The following is a 15,958-nucleotide window of genomic DNA, read 5'->3' on the forward strand; positions in this document are numbered from 1 at the left end:
TACAGATCTCCCCAGGAAAAGCCATGCACCAGCTGCTGGTATGAATGTGCAATATACTACCGGTAAAGGGAATATTCTGTATATGTCTGTCAAGCGTGTTACATCTACACGCTTGGTTCATTTTAACTCTGGGTTTTTTATTTCAGTTTACATGATCTATATATTGATGAAAGTGAGATATTACAGTCGGGACTTCTCTGTCCCTCTATGTTTAGTAGTGTTTTTATGAAATTGTTTCAGTGTTAGATGCATGTATGTTTATCATTGCTACATCTTCTTGATGGCTTGCTTCTGGTATTGATACCTCCAGACCTTCTTTCTTTGATTTTGGCTTTTATTTCTACTTTGTGTTAGAATAGCTACACCAGCTTACTCACTCTGATTTACTTGCTGTGCCGACTTCCCTTGTTCTACTTTCGGCCTCCGTGTCTCCCCAGTAGATATGTCTCTTATTCACAATAAGTGCTTGTGTCTGATTTGTGTTTAATCAGCTGGGCCACACATTTTAACTCTAGAGTGAACATGGCTTGCGTTTATTTTTGTTTATTTTTGCGAGTCTCACTAATCACTGTGATGTTGTTAGGTGTTTTTCTAGTTGGTTTTGATTATTATTTATTCTTTCTTCCCTGTTCATCTTAGACTGTTGCTGGCATATTGATTTAGACATGGGTGATTCTTTTTTGCTTTATCTTTGTTTATTCCTCATATGGAATTTATTCTTGTGCTATTGTGATTGAGACTTTTTTTTTTTCCAAATCCTCTATGTTTAGGATTCCTTTAGATACTGTTGCATTGCTGGTTTGGTGGACATGAATTTTTTCCTTTGATCTTGTCTTGAAATGTCTCTATTTTCCTTCATCAGTTTTTAAATATAGATTTATTGGATATAGCAGTCTTGGTTGGCAATTACATACTTTCAAGGCCTGAAATATATTATTTCATGGTTCCAGAGCTTTAGAATTTCTGTTGAGAGATCTCATTGTATCCTTACATTTACCTCTGTAAATGAATTGGTGTTTTGTGTTACAACTTTTAATATTCTTTGTTTGTACTTTTGGCATATGAACTATAATGTGGCATGGGGAGTTTGTTCCCTGGCGTTGTGTGTTTGTGCTGGATACTCATTGTTCCTTTCCCTGGATGTTCCCTGGCTGCTGCTGTCCTCGCAATTATGCAGTGAGATTTCAGCTGACAAAACATATCAGCCCACCAGAGAATGCATTCTGATGGAGACCAGCCCAGGTGCAGGGATCTGAGAACACTCCTTGTGAGTAGTGACTGTCCCTGCCGTGAGTACCTGTGATGCTGCAGCGCTCGCCCTCCACAGTAGGACACATTCCAAAAGCTTCAGCCCTGTGTTCATTATTGGGCACAGCTTCCCCCCTGTACTGCTATATTGGGAGCCTTTTTCCACACTGTGGGACCCTGGTGAGGAAGTTAGTCACACAGCCAAATCTCTGCTCCCTTCCCTGGGAGAAACTTAGAAGCCAGCTCCCCGTAGTTATCTTTTCAGACAAGACATTTGGCCATAAGAGGAGTCCTGCAAATAGATCGCGTTTGGAACCTCCACAGATGGACGACAGGAGGAAAGAACGGCCTAGCTGGGTCTGCTGATTCAGGCTTCACAGATAAGGACTGGGTTCACCCACAGCTGATATAGGAAAGTGTGGCCTCAGTTAACTGTGCTCTGGCTTTAACAGGCTATTAACACCCTGCACCGATTCCCACCTTGGTTTATCAATACAGGACATTAGTCTTGGAAATTAGCTATCTGTGTCTTTTTTTTTCCTTTTATTTATTTATTAAAGATTTCTGTCTCTTCCCCGCCACCTCCTCCCATTTCCCTCCCCCTCCCCCAATCAAGTTCCCCTCCCTTGTCAGCCCATAGAGCTATCAGGGTTCCCTGCCCAGTGGGAAGTTCAAGGACCACCCACCTCCACCCAGGTCTAGTAAGGTGAGCATCCAAACTGCCTAGGCTCCCACAAAGCCAGTATGTGCAGTAGTATCAAAAACCCACTGCCATTGTTCTTGAGTTCTCAGTAGTCCTCATTGTCCGCTATGTTCAGCGAGTCCGGTTTTATCCCAGGTTTTTTCAGACCCAGGCCAGCTGGGGATGTACTCACTCATATTTGGTTTCTAGCCATAAACAAAGGACATTGAGCCTATAATTAGTGATCCTAGAGAAGCTAAATAAGGAGAACCCAAAGAAAAACATGTAGGCATCCTTCTGAATATTAACCTTCATCAGGCGAAGAAAGGAGACAGAGACAGAGACCCACATTGGAGCACCAGACTGAAATCTCAAGGTCCAAATCAGGAGCAGAGGGAAAGAGAGCACGAGCAAGGAACTCAGGACCACGAGGGGTGCACCCACACACTGAGACAATGGGGATGTTCTATCGGGAACTCACCAAGGCCAGCTATCTGTGTCTTAACTCTGAGAGATAACAGGGGAAAGCTTTTGAGGTTTAACCACCTCCTGAGAAAGGTAATCCTTTCCCAAGGACGCCATGGAAGCAACTGCCACCGTTTGGCCCAGGCAGCTGGAAACTGTCAGGCCCCAGTTTTGTGCTATATAACCATAAATTTCCCTGGTTTCCAACCACTTAGGGTGAAAGATGTGATCATAGATCTGAGAGGTCCCCTCTAGCCAGCAAACATTTGAAAACAATGCTAAAACAGACAGGCTCCTTACATCTCCTTCTGCAGTTTACTTTGGTTGCCATGGCTACCCTGAAGCTGTTCCCAGGTGTCACAACTCCAGCGAGCCAAGAGAGTGCCGGCCACTGCATTCCTTCCCTCTCTTCCATTTATCGATCACACACTTCTGGTCTGATTAACAACATCAAGGAATGTGGCACACGAATCCCCCTCTCTTTCCTTCTTAGAATTTAAAGCTCTTTCAATGGACCTTTTCGCCTCTTAGAGTGGCCCAGGCATTTTAGAAGCCAGGCCCCTCTTGAGCCCTAAAGTAGGCTGAAGGTGCTGCTTTATGCAGCTCTCTTACCTGTTTTATGGCCTGAGAACGTCAAGCCTTGGAACCTTGCTGTTGCCAGAAGCCTGCTGAGCGTGTGTGTGTGTGTGTGTGTGTGTGTGTGTGTGTGTGTGTGTAAACTGGAAACTTTGCAGAATGGGAGAAGAACAAAGAGACTGATTTGGAAAATCACGTAATGAGAGACTCATTCACCCTCAGAAATCCTGAGGTCCTTTGCTTGCTGATGCTTCCTTTCTGAGCCCTGAGAGGGTCTTGGGCTGGACCCTAATGGCTCTCCTGCCTGGCTCTGTCTATTTGTGCCTGGATATCCATTGTTTCCCTAGATTTGGAACACTTCAGCTGTAATTTCTATTTTTATTATCTTTAATTTGGGGGAAATCCCAAAGTGCCTTTTTCCTTTCTTAATTGTAATTTTATTTCATACAGTATATTTTAATCATGTTTTTACTCTTTTCCAACCTCTTCCAGATCCTCCACACTGCCATACCTACTCAATTTTACATTCTTTCTAGCTTTAAAAATAATTACAAAAAAATGAAAATTAAAAAAAAATCCCATAAGACAAAAAAAAAATCTCAAAACAAAGCTGAATGAAACAGAAAACCCCATATGGTTAATCTTGTGTTGAGCAGCTCCCCCTGGACATGGGGCCTGCCCAGTTATGTGGTTGGCGTACCCCGTGACTTCCACTGGATCAGCTGGAGTTTTTAAATAGATTTTCTGTGCTGCTGGTTTTTACTCCAGCTCCTTCTTTTAATCCACTAGAATCCTACATCTGATCTCGTGATCACGTTCAAGCGCTCTTGAAAGCTGTGGTCATGCTTATTTATGGTGTCTGGATGCAGTGTTTCTTCACCTTCCACCACTAATATTCTTCTTTCTTCTGTTTGTTGTCATGTATGTTACATGTGTGGTATAGTGTGTGTGTGCACGTGCATGCGTGTGAGGACATATGCGTGCCCATGTTTGCAAGTGCAGAAGCCAGAGGAGGCATCAAGCATCTTCCTGTGTTATTCTCTACCTCACCCCCACGTGATGTGGACTCCCCTCTGTGTGCTGTGAATACCATTGGTTAATAAAGAAGCTGTTTGGGGCCTGTGATAGGGTAGAGCAGAGCTAGACCCAGAAAACTATACTGAGTTCTGGGAGAAAAAAGGCAGAGTCAGGGAGATGCCATGTAGTCCCCCCACCCCCTGACAGATGCTGGAACTTTACCGGGTAAGCCACAGCCTCGTGGTGATACTCAGATTAATAGAGATGGGTTAAATTAAGATGTGAGAACTCTCTCTCTGGGCCACTAATATTCTTTCAATTGTGTGATCAACTCTATGGCTTATGCTTTCTTTGGTTTTTGAGTTTTTCATTTCTAACATTCTGTTCTTTCTCTTCTTTTTTTCAATTATCAATTTCCTTGCTATATTTCTCAACCACGTTGCTGGCCTACTGTGTTCTGAATTGACTTCCCTTATTTCTTTCACGTGCTTGTTTTTTTTTCTTTGAAGCCATTATCGTTTTTTAAGTAGAATCTGGGTTCTTAGTTTGGCATCTAAACCATGTCAGTCTCTTAGGACGCACTAACTGATGAGCCATGGTCTTTGCGGGTATCTTGTCCCTTTTACATGTTTCTTGTATTTTTCTGTTGCTGTTTCTGCATCTTAGGATTGAATGCCTGTTTCTGTTTCGTTTGAGACTCTTCTTAGGAACCAACCTGACTCTCAGTTCCCAGCAACACTCAGAGTAACATTCACTATACAGAAGCAACTCGAAACCAAACAATACATTGAAAATTAATACAATAGCAGTAACTGTGGAAATGGCAAAGTTATCACGAGTATACTATAAACTGAAAATGGGTGGTAAAAGTAGAAGTAATAGGGCTGGAGAGATGGCTCAGTGGTTAAGAGCATTGCCTGCTCTTCCAAAGGTCCTGAGTTCAATTCCCGGCAACCACATGGTGACTCACAACCATCTGTAATGACGTCTGATGCCCTCTTCTGGCCTGCAGACATACACACAGACAGAATATTGTATACATAATAAATAAATATTAAAAAAGTAGAAGTAATAAATGAACGAAATGAATGGAATAGAGAAGATGGCTTAGTATTAAAGGCACTTGCCACGCAAGCCTGATGACCCTCGCAAAGACGAAAGGAGAGAATTGCCGCAATAAAGATGGCCTCTCGACCTCCGCAGTGTGCTGGGACACACAGCCACACAGCATACATTGCCTGTCACACACACAATAGTGATAATAACAATAATATAATCATAAATACTTTTTAAAAACAAAACAAAGTGAAAAATACTACTAAGACACTTTTTGAATAGGGGAATACACATGGCCGAAAAAATGAAGTATTGGAACAACTTCTTAATGGATCCTCTAGAACTGTCTGCCAAGTAAAACATGGCGGCCAGTTGAAGTCTGGCTCTCCCACCATTTAGGACAGTGTTGAGCCGGGATCAGTTAGGCTGGCTTAGACATCAGACAGAGTTGTCCTCACTTCCCCTGCGTTTCAGAGCCTATGCTGACCACCGTTCTCTTTGAGTCCAGCCCCAGCAGATTTCCCTAGACGCCAAAGACTCCTGAGTTCATCTGTCCGTGGGTAGCTAGTGCTGCAGCCAAAGGCCGGCTGCTGAGTGTGTTGCAGGGTGCGGCAAGCAAACCGAGCATTGAGGTCTGCACAGGGACCACTCTTGTGCTTCTGAAGCCCTACTTAGGGTCACCCCCAGCTCGAGGGGTGAGGCCGAAGAAGCGTAGAACTCCACTGAGCTTGGGAGCAGGCAGAGCGACCAACAGTGGACCCCCAACTCAGACAAATGACTCCAGAGGATGAATCCCCCTTGATACCAAGTTCAGGGCTATGAGACTCCTCCTTTATCTTTAGGCGGTGAACTGAGGTCCCTGCACCCAACACTGTTATTCATGGTACCCTTCACTGCCCAAGTGGGGTCTCCTGTTACTTGAACTCCTCTCCAGGTTTCTTGACTTCTGATTGGTCTTTTTATTAGGCGCTGGGGGGAGGGAAGTAGCACAGTCTGAACCAATAGTTTCCCTCTCTAAGTGGCACATAGCCAGGACACTGAGGTTTGGGGAACTGTTTACCCATCTAGTTGGTGGCCGGAAACCGAGAGAGCATGGCCTAAGAATGAGACAGACTTAAGTCTCATGGAATAGCCAACTTAAGTCAGCATCAGACAATTTATACTCCGAGGGTTGAGAATCTGGTGAGTCAGCCACACTTGTCAAAAGCATGCTTTCCCATAGAGACACAAAAACAAGTAGCAGCGAGCTATAATGTCTGAATTCAGAATTCAGAACAAAGTGAGCTCACTCCTGTCTGCTGCACCCTCCAAACGCTCCCGTCTTAGACTGTGCTCTGAGAGGGAGCAGCAACACAGAGGCGGTCACTGTCTCTGCAGGTGGCCCGGTGGGTCAGAGGCTTGTCCCGTGCTTAGGGTGCAGGGCCTCTGCTTCTGATTCCGCTGTGCTCAGGAGGGGGCCGGGCTGAGGGCCTGTGCTGCTTGCTCCTTTTCTGTTGTCCCCTCCTCTTCCCTTCTCGTTTGCCCAGACTCACTGAGGCAGGTTCTCATGTCCGTCTTCGTCTGGAAACATTTGCATTTCCAGAAGTTGTAAAACTTTCTGCTCCGTAGTCTTACTCTGTGTGTCTGTGTTTTCACTGAACTGTTCTGGAAATAACCCCATGTGCAGTTATTTATTCAAGTGGATACACATACTTAACTATTCACGTTTTGTCTCTGAATTTCTGTGCTTATTACAATCAGTGATGTGTCGTGTTTTAGAAAGTTATGTCTTATCTCTTTTGTTCCCTTCCAAGATGAAATCTGTTCTTGGGAAAAATGAGGAAGAGCTGGCCCAGGCTGTGATGTGTCGAGATGCTGCCCTGAAGGAGAGTCAGAAGCTGAGAGGGGACCTGGAGGCTCTGGAGGACAGGGAGAGCAAGAAGGCAAGGCATAGTCTCTGACGGAGAACCACAAGCCACATCCCTAACTTCCTTCCCCCGTGAAAGGGGAGCTGTCATCAGGGAAGGGCTGAAATAGTTTTAATTTTTCCCATAACGACGCACTGTGGCTACAAGAAAAACTGATTGTTTTCTATTAAATCCTGCCTGATTTGGGTAGTCATCACCTTCTGTTGGGCTTTTACCTAGCTAATTTATTTGGATTTTTAACTTACAGGGTCTGACCATGTAGCCCACGCTGGTCTGAGGCTGTCTCTCCATAGTTCCTCTCATCCCTGACCCCAGGGCTAGATTTCAGGCAGATGCCCTCCTGCCAGCCTCCTTTTGTGTTTAGTGTGGTTTGCATCACTGTGGTCCTTCTCCTTGACATGCCCGTGCTCCCGTGTGACTTCGCAGAGGTCATCTCCCAAACAGCTTTCAAAAACATGTTTCCCTTTTCTCAATCTCACATTGTAATTGTGTGTATTTAGGATAGTTAGTATATGACATTTTCATACATCTGTATTGAAACAACCATGCCAGGATACGCAACATGTCACCTCGAATGTTTATCCTTCCTTGTGTCAGGAACACTTGGTAGACTTCTGACTAGCTACTCATACTGTTTGTGTGTGACACAGTCAACAGTTCTTGGCAGATAGCTTGTCTTCCTTTACATTAAAAAGCAGTAGGGGTCCTCCTGTCCAGTAGCCCCTCTGTCCTGGCTAACCACCCTCTGTCTGTCCTCCCCCACCTTTCCTGGGCTCCAGCAACCGCGATTTTCTGCGTCTCTGAGGTCAGATTTTTGCATCCACATTTCCGTAAGCATGTATAATACGTACCTTTCTGTGCCTGAGTTGTTTAAATCCAGTCTAATGTCTGCCACTTCTATCCGTGTTACTACAAATGACAAAATTATTATTCTTATGTGTGAATAATATTCCATTGTGTATGTGTGTCATTTTATCTCTTCTATCCACATTTCAGATACACACACACATTATATATATATATATATATATATATATATATATATATATATATATATATATAATATATTATGTTTGTCTCTGTGTGGGTGTGTGTGAATGCACCGTGGAGGTCAGAGGGAAATTGCAGAAGTCAGCTCTCCCCTTCCATGACCTAGATCCCAGAGAGGGAACTCAGGTGACCAGGCTTAGTAGCCAGTGCTTTATACTCTGAACCATTTTGCTAGCCCGTCTCAAGCTTCTTGATAGCCGGCGATAAGTGTTATATGCCCTTGGAGAGCGGGACCTGTGGGTCCTATCATCCTTTAGCGGTTCCCGCTTTCTCTCCCAGTCTCTACCCTCAGATCACCTCAGATGTGCGCCCGTTCCGTTTTCTCTCAGGTGGGGAACTTTCAGCGGCAGTTAGCAGAGGCCAAAGAAGACAACTGCAAAGTGACCATCATGCTGGAGAACGTGCTGGCTTCTCACAGCAAGATGCAGGGAGCGCTGGAGAAGGTCCAGATCGAGCTCGGGCGGAGGGATTCGGAGATCGCCGGCCTCAAGAAGGAAAGGTACCACGTTCATGTTTCCGCTGTGACTAGGAAGGATGTGAAGCCTCTTGAGTATCGTTCACCTTGAAAACTGTTAAAAATGGTGTCTAAAGAACCAGCAGACTTGGGGCTAACCCTGCAGGCTAAAGCTTCCTAGAACGTCCGAGTTGCCCGTCTCAGAGTGGCGTGAAGGAGCGTGTGTCCTTGCGCTTCGCGGACTTTCTTAGCCGTGGTGTTCTCTGCGCCATTTAAGCCTCATTCTGACCTTGGCTCTGCAGAACATTAACTGTCAAGATAGCTGAATCTGGAGATCTAGAGATCAGCTTCGGGGGGTAGACACTTGTGGAGCGTGTGCTAGATCCACACTCGGTCCCTCGCCGCACACACACGCACACTCAAACTCGAAGCTAAGCAGCTTATTATTCATTCATTTCTGTCTTATTTCAAGGTTAATAATTATTTTAGGTTTCTCATCCTGAGAATTACTTCTAGCTGTGCTTTATTCAATGTTTCAAAATTACATAAAATGAAAACCGATAGTTAAAAATTGCACTTAATATTTCTTTTGTGCTAAGGAAAAATGGTCTGAGGCAGATAGTGCCCCTTGAATGTATTATGTATTTTATGGCTTCATATGGCTTCTGCATTACCGGAAAACAAGTGAGTTGTGTTTTACTCGCTGGGATTGTTATGTTTGCATATTATATGAGTGTCAGTATATGACCTTAAATTCTAAAGCGGGCAAGAGAATAGCATATAAAATATTGTTTACTTGTCTCAATACATTTAAAAGTGGCTGTTATATTTAGAAGCAAAAGTTTCAGCAGAGGCCAACCCTTACCCACCCAGTAAAGTAATATACTGAATTGCCATCCCAGGAGTCAGTCAGAAGTGTGGATCCATAGCCCAATGAGCAAGGCTGATTGAGTGCACATGGGACAGGATCTTTAAGCCTCATGAGCCTTTCTTTCTTGCCCCGAAGCTGAAGCTGCCACTGTTAGTTTTCAACGCTGATATTTTGAGCAGGTGTAGCTTCTACTACTAATGCAGTCTGAATTTCCGAGAGAACGGTGCCCTGTGCTCGTGGGTGCTGTCATCGTTCCTGTCCCCTTCCTTACAGTCATTTCCTATGCTTTCTACTTCTAGGTCTCTTAATCAACAAAGGGTACAGAAGCTCGAAGCCGAAGTGGACCAGTGGCAGGCCCGGATGCTGATTGTGGAGGCCCAGCACAGCAGCGAGGTAGCGGACAGCTGTCAGAGCTGGCCACGCCCACCTGCTCGGCTTTCCTGTGACCTTGCTATTTTAGAAAACTGAAACAAAACAGAGACAGTTCCTTCTCATCCAATTAGGAGTCTGAGACAGTGACATACTTATGAATAGGAAGTAGGTAATAACTCAGCGGTTTGACTGACTTTTCCCCTCACATTGTCTCCATTCTTCTCATTTTTCAACACACAGGCTATTTCAGGAGTTCCGTGCCTTTGAAAACGACCTGTAACCTCACAGCTAGCTGCTGACACCATTAGTGAGCAGACATGCGCACAAGTGTGCCCACTGAGTGTATATCCGTGTAGCCATACATGCTTCTCTGTAACAGACGTGAACAAACCTTTTAACACCTGCTGATTTGGAGGCAGTGCACCTGTGCCGTGTGCAGAGGTCATATGCTCTCTTAGGCACTAGCTGGGTGGCAGGCGTCTTCTGCTGAGCCATCCCAGCGGCCCTTAAGTAGCTGGTTTGGGAAGAAGACACAAGGTGCAGTTGCCAGTCTGAATCTCCTGGAGATGAGACGAGAAGGTGATAGAATCAGAAAGAGAACAGTTTAACTGGTTAAACTCTTGAAAATCGAGACAGTGCATAGCCAGAGCCTGGAAACAACCTAAATGCCCCTCGACCGAAGAATGGATAAGGAAAATGTGGTACATTTACACAATGGAGTATTACACAGCAGAAAAAAATAATGACATCTTGAATCTTGCAGGGAAATGGATGGAGCTAGAAAACATCATTTTGAGTGAGGAAACCCAGACCCAGAAAGACAATTATCACATGTACTCACTCATAGGTGGTTTTTAAACATAAAGAAAAGAAAACCAGCCTACAAACCACAATCCCAGAGAACTTAGACAACAATGAGGACACTAAGAGAGACGTACATAGATCTAATCTACTACAGGAAGTAGAAAAAGACAAGATTTCCTGAGTAAATTGAAAGCATGGGGACCTTTGGGGAGGATTGGAGGGGAGAGGGGAGAAGCAGGGAGGGGAGTAGAGAAAAATGTAGAGCTCAATAAAAATCAATAAAAAAAGAAAATTAGATGAAAAAAAAGAAAATTGAGACAATGTAAGCTAACTCCGTTTCTCAGTGCTCTTTGATCTCCAATGGAGTTGCCTTCCTAAAGACTCTTAAGCGATGTCCGTTGTAAGCTGTGTGTGTATATTACATATTTTACCTAGAGTTTTGGTTTCTAGTTCCAGCTGGTTATTGCCATGGCACTTAGAGAGTGTCAGGAATGAAGACTGTTGAACTGACAGGTGCTCTTCTCCCTTCCAGATGGAGCCGCTGCAGAAGTCTCTAGACATAACTAGAGAGGACAACAGGAAACTGGCCGTGAGCCTGGAGCAAGCCCTCCAGACGAACGGCCACCTGCAGTCTAAGCTCGACCACACCCAGGAAAAACTGGAAAGCAAAGAACTGGAGCGGCAGAACCTAGAAGCCTTCAAGTAAGGGCGGTATATTCACAGTGCAGTTGGGGAAGAGCCTCCGGAGGCGTAGGTGGCTTCGCTAGATAATGGTGAAGCCCTTTTTCTTTCATGGTGAGAAGCAGGCATAACTCAGCAGCAGCAGGTAATAGCCAGCTGGAGCATGCCTGGGTGGGTCTCCTTTCCAGTTCTTCCTCAAGCATCCTCAAGCCGATTCCTTATGACTCCTGTAGGGGACACTCACGTGTGTCAGCCAAACATAAGCCAACCTTTTAGAGCATTATCTGAGCCAGGTGTGGAGGCTCACACCGAGAGTCCCAACACTTGGAAGGCTGAGGCAGGAGGATCATGGGCTTGAAGCCAGCCTGGGCTATTTAGTAAGATCCTGTCTCAACAAAACAAAGTAAGGGCTGGAGATGGCTCAGTGGGTGGAGCACTTGTGTGGGTGCGCCGTCCTAAGATCGAGCCCCAGTCCTGAGAGGCAAAAGGGAAGAACCAGCTCCCAGGAGTTGTCCTCTGGCATGTGTGCACACGCAGACACACACACACACACACACACACACACACACACATAAAAATCAAGGAAACCAAAATAACTAATCCAAGAAATCACAGTAGTCTGAGTGGATCTACCCGTCCAGGAATGGAATGACTCCATCTAAGCAGGTGATAGCCCATTATGTTAATTTTTGCCTGAAATTGGTTCTATCAAACCATGCATGTTTTGTTATAGACAGTATGTTGGTAAATATAGTTTGGACGCTAACAGCATTCTATGGGTGTTTCTGCGTAGGGAAACACATATAGAACCTCATTCCTGTCGCTGATTTACGCATCAGTGCAGGATCAGGGCAGAAGCTAAAACAGGTGTTTTCCATACACGAAATCTGTGCAAAGCTGATTTTCTGGTCAGATGTTACAGCCACAAGGCTGTGCAGTGCTGGGTAAAATAACACTGTGTCGTGGCTGGCGGAATCAGTTAAAAAGCCATCAAAGTCAGAGGAGTTGTTTGTTTACCTGGTGGGTCATTGCCATCCCAAATGCCCTGAAATGCTTCAGGCACGGTGGTCTTCTGTCCATTTGTTTGTTTTGTCCCATTCGGGCGTGTCTGCTTTGATTCTATCTTATTTTATAATTATTTTCTTCCTGTTTGTTTTCTAATAAGAGAGAGCAAGAAAGGATATAGATTTGGGTGAGTGGGGAAGTGGGATGATCTGGAAGAAGTGAGGGAGGGGAACCATAACCAGAGTAAATTATATGAAAAAAAATCTATATTCAACTTAAGAAGACAAGCCTAATCCCTCTCACTTTTGCTAAAATGATTATTGCAAGGTCAATGACAGGGAAAGAGTAAGGGGAGACTCACAGGCCTTGCAGTGCCTGCTTCCAAATGTGTCCCTACCCTCCTCCACTTACAGCTCCCACCCAAAGAGTCCACCTCACGCGAGACTTGGAACCCTTCTGAATCTGTGCACATGTGTGTGCCCATCTGTGCACACGCTTAGGAAGGGAGATCACCTGTGGGAGGCTGTGGTAGACGCTTTGGTTCTGATATAGAGTTCTGAGATGTGGAAATGCAGGCGAGCTCTGAGAGCAGGTCTCAGTTGGAACCCGTCCCCACGAGACGAGAGCTAACGTGCTGAAGTGCTACTGGAGGTAGAGGTAGAGCAGAGGCCAGCGGGCGGCCGCGGCCCTGTGAAGGACGAGGCCAGGGCAGGAGCCGTTGAACTAGCAGCTGCTGTCTGCTGAGCACCCTGAGGTGGCCCATTTCAGTAGCTTTACAAGATTACCCAGAATAAGAATCTTCAGGAAGCAAAACTCAGCTGGTGAGGAGAGGCAGGCGGGAGGACAAAGAGGATGGAGGCTCGGGGCTGCGTGTAAAGAAGAGCTTCTGCTGCTTCCTTCCCGGGTCTAGCAGAGAAGCCTGGGCTCTCTGATCAGAGGGTAGAGAAGCAGCCCAGTGGACCCTGAGAGATTCCAGAGCGGAAGGGTTGTCGTGAAGTTTGAGATCAGGCGAGTATATTTCCCTGAAACCAGAAAACGGTTACAGGAATCAATAGTAGATGAAAAAAAAAAAAAAAAAAAAAAAAAACAAGAACAGGGTTCACATAAGTCCTAAAGACGTTTATTCCGTGAGGCCCTTAATTAACACACTGCTCCATGTGTGCAAGCCTCTGTCTGAACAGATGTCACATTGAGGGTTCCTTCTACAATAAGAAGAAAAGCACTGATGCTCATCTGTACATAAATGTCAGCAGAAATGGGAACTGAAGGGAAGAATGACTTCAAAATTGAGGATAGATGAGCTGACCCAGAGGCCAAGAGTCTCACTGCCAAGCGTGGCAACCAGAGTTCAGTCCTTGGGATCCACCTGGTAGCAGACGAGACAGACGCCTTGCAAACTGCCCTCTGACCTTCTCACGAGCGGTGTGTGGTTATGAAGTATCAGTGAGACTAATTTCACGCTTGGGGCCCGCACGACATGAGGAGCTGTGTTAAAGGGTCGCAGCCTTAGGAAGTTTGAAAGCCGCTGACCCATCAGACGTGACCCAAGAGAGAAATAACTCTCATTCCGACGGCACCCTCTGCTGTGTTTATGAATGTTTTCCCACTTTGGGCTGAACCCTGCATCCAGAGGGAGGCTTGGTTTCACACCACAGGTAATGGCACCCTTTTCTCTTGGTTCTGAGTGGCTGCTCAAGAGGTTGAGGTGGCACACTGCTCCTTGGTAAATCACACATCTGTGAGAGAGTTGCACATTCCCCTGAAAACCTTTTTGTGACTCTGACGATGATTTTGAAAATGAATTTATCATGTTTCCTTCAAAACAGAGAGCGGATGGCGGAGGAGGCCAAACTAGAAGCGGAGTTGCATGCGGAGCGCATTGAAGCCCTGAGAAAGCAGTTTCACGCGGAGAGAGAGACTGCCAGGAAAGCCGCGCAGAGGGAGGTTTCTGAGGTGAGGGGCGCAGCTCCAAGGAGGGCAGCCGTGGAGCCAGGGCGGTGCCTGTAGCGGTTGGTCCCCGGGCCTCCTAGCCACTGGGTATCTCCAGAGGGGCGCACACAGTAGCAGCGCGAGGGGCTGGGGATCCAGCGCCAGGGCTGGGGATGCAGCGTAGTCTGTAGGATGCTTGCTCAGCTGCACACAATCCAGTCACTGTGGTACACACTTGCCACCCCAACACCGGGAACCAAAGATAGGAGAGTCAGAAGTTCAAGGTTATCCTCAGCTAAAAATTGAGTTCAAGGCCAGCCTCGACTACCTTGGGTAAAACAGCAGCTGTAATGGACACGACATGGTATTTGTGTGACCCGTGTTGAATTGTGATTGCCATTCTGGACATGAGAAAATAGTGACACCAGAGCTTTCCTTGGGTAACTGCGGGCAGTGGACAGCCCTGAAGGAATTCAAAGTAGGAGAAAGTGTATTCAAGTCTGGTTGAGGGCCAGAAGGCAGCAAACAGTGAACATGCGGCTCTGAGCCTCACAGAGATGCGGGCTATGCCCTATCATACAAGCAAAGCTGAGCTACAGCAGCAATGGAAATCAGGGAAGGGCAAGTTGTCTTTGATGGGCTGCCGGACCCCATGGCCTTGCCTCTTGCCTTCTAGGCCACTGGATACGAACTGTCAGGTGGAACCTGAGCACTCTGGGAGCAATGTTCAGTTAGTGTTGTGGCAGGAGGAAGTGGGGGAGAATAAGGAGAAGCTAGATGGGGGCAGAGAAAAGCATAATACCTGCTGATGACCAGGGCCAAGTCAGATGGTTCTGCTGGATAAGGAAGCAGATAATCAGAGGCTATTTTAATAGAGGATCAAATGCATTAACGGCCGTGTTCTGAGCATGGACGGGAAGAAAATGGAAGTTTGTTATGTGCTTTATTTGCTTATGGTTTGGTGTTATTTTGTTATTTTGGTGTGGTTTTATTTTGTTTTCTTGGTTTTGAGGGGTTCTGTTGTTGTGTTAGGGCTTCGTTTGTATACTGAGGAAGCATTTAAAGTTAAATGGGTAGGGAAGGAGAGGATCTGGAATGACATGGGTGAGCAGACGAATATGGTCAAAATGTGTTTAAATTTAAAAATTGCCTTCAATGATAAAAACTACTAAAAAGTAGTAAATTGAGGTGAATTGTGTTTTAGCAAATTTGACACATTTAGTAATTGTAATTGACGGATACGGTTAACTTCAAGTAGTGATATTTATAGAACTTTTGTGACCTGCAAGCCAATATGTAAATATGTTATAAAAAAATAAGTTCTGCGGGAAACAAATTGGTATTCTAACTGTAAAAATAAACCATTGATTAGTGCTTATTGCTCAGAACACACAGAAAACTGAAACACGGGGCTGAAGAGGTGGGCTCAGACAGTAGGAGCACTTGTTGGCTTGCAGAGCACCAGAAATGGGAGCCTGGTACCCATGCAGCTCATACCTTCCCCTTAATTCCAGTTTCAGGGCATCCAGTGCCCTCTCTGACCTTACTGGAAAGGAGGCACAGGTGGTATCCGTACACACAAGCAGGTAAAACACTCAGACACGTAAATAAACCGAAATGTAAAGTCCCGAAACCCTAGAGGAAGCATCCGTGGCAATGGTGAACGTGTGAGGGAGCCTGGCAGCAGTGTGGGACAGTGGTCTGTACCCTGTCACTTGTATTTTAAGTAAACACGGATTGGCCAGGAGCCAGGCAGGAAGCATAGGCAGGGCAGCCAGGCAGGAAGTAGAGGCCGGGCAGTGAGAATTCTGGGAAAAGGGAAGTTTCAGTCTGCAGTCTTC

General features: G+C 45.7%; 1 protein-coding gene across 1 annotated transcript in view; it reads left to right on the top strand.

The window, feature by feature from the left end:
- Window positions 1-15,958, top strand: part of Ccdc150 (coiled-coil domain containing 150) — a 68,668-nt gene that overhangs the window by 46,169 nt on the left and 6,541 nt on the right. Inside the window, exons 18-22 of the mRNA XM_041668570.1 lie at window positions 6,838-6,966; window positions 8,331-8,500; window positions 9,626-9,719; window positions 11,035-11,204; window positions 14,015-14,141. Coding sequence (XP_041524504.1) covers window positions 6,838-6,966; window positions 8,331-8,500; window positions 9,626-9,719; window positions 11,035-11,204; window positions 14,015-14,141 — 690 coding nt within the window. The remainder of the gene's footprint in view (window positions 1-6,837; window positions 6,967-8,330; window positions 8,501-9,625; window positions 9,720-11,034; window positions 11,205-14,014; window positions 14,142-15,958) is intronic.

The sequence above is a fragment of the Microtus oregoni genome, unplaced genomic scaffold (genome assembly GCF_018167655.1).
Source record: "Microtus oregoni isolate MIOR12 unplaced genomic scaffold, Mior012 000018F_ref0000195, whole genome shotgun sequence".
Taxonomy (NCBI): domain Eukaryota; kingdom Metazoa; phylum Chordata; class Mammalia; order Rodentia; family Cricetidae; genus Microtus; species Microtus oregoni.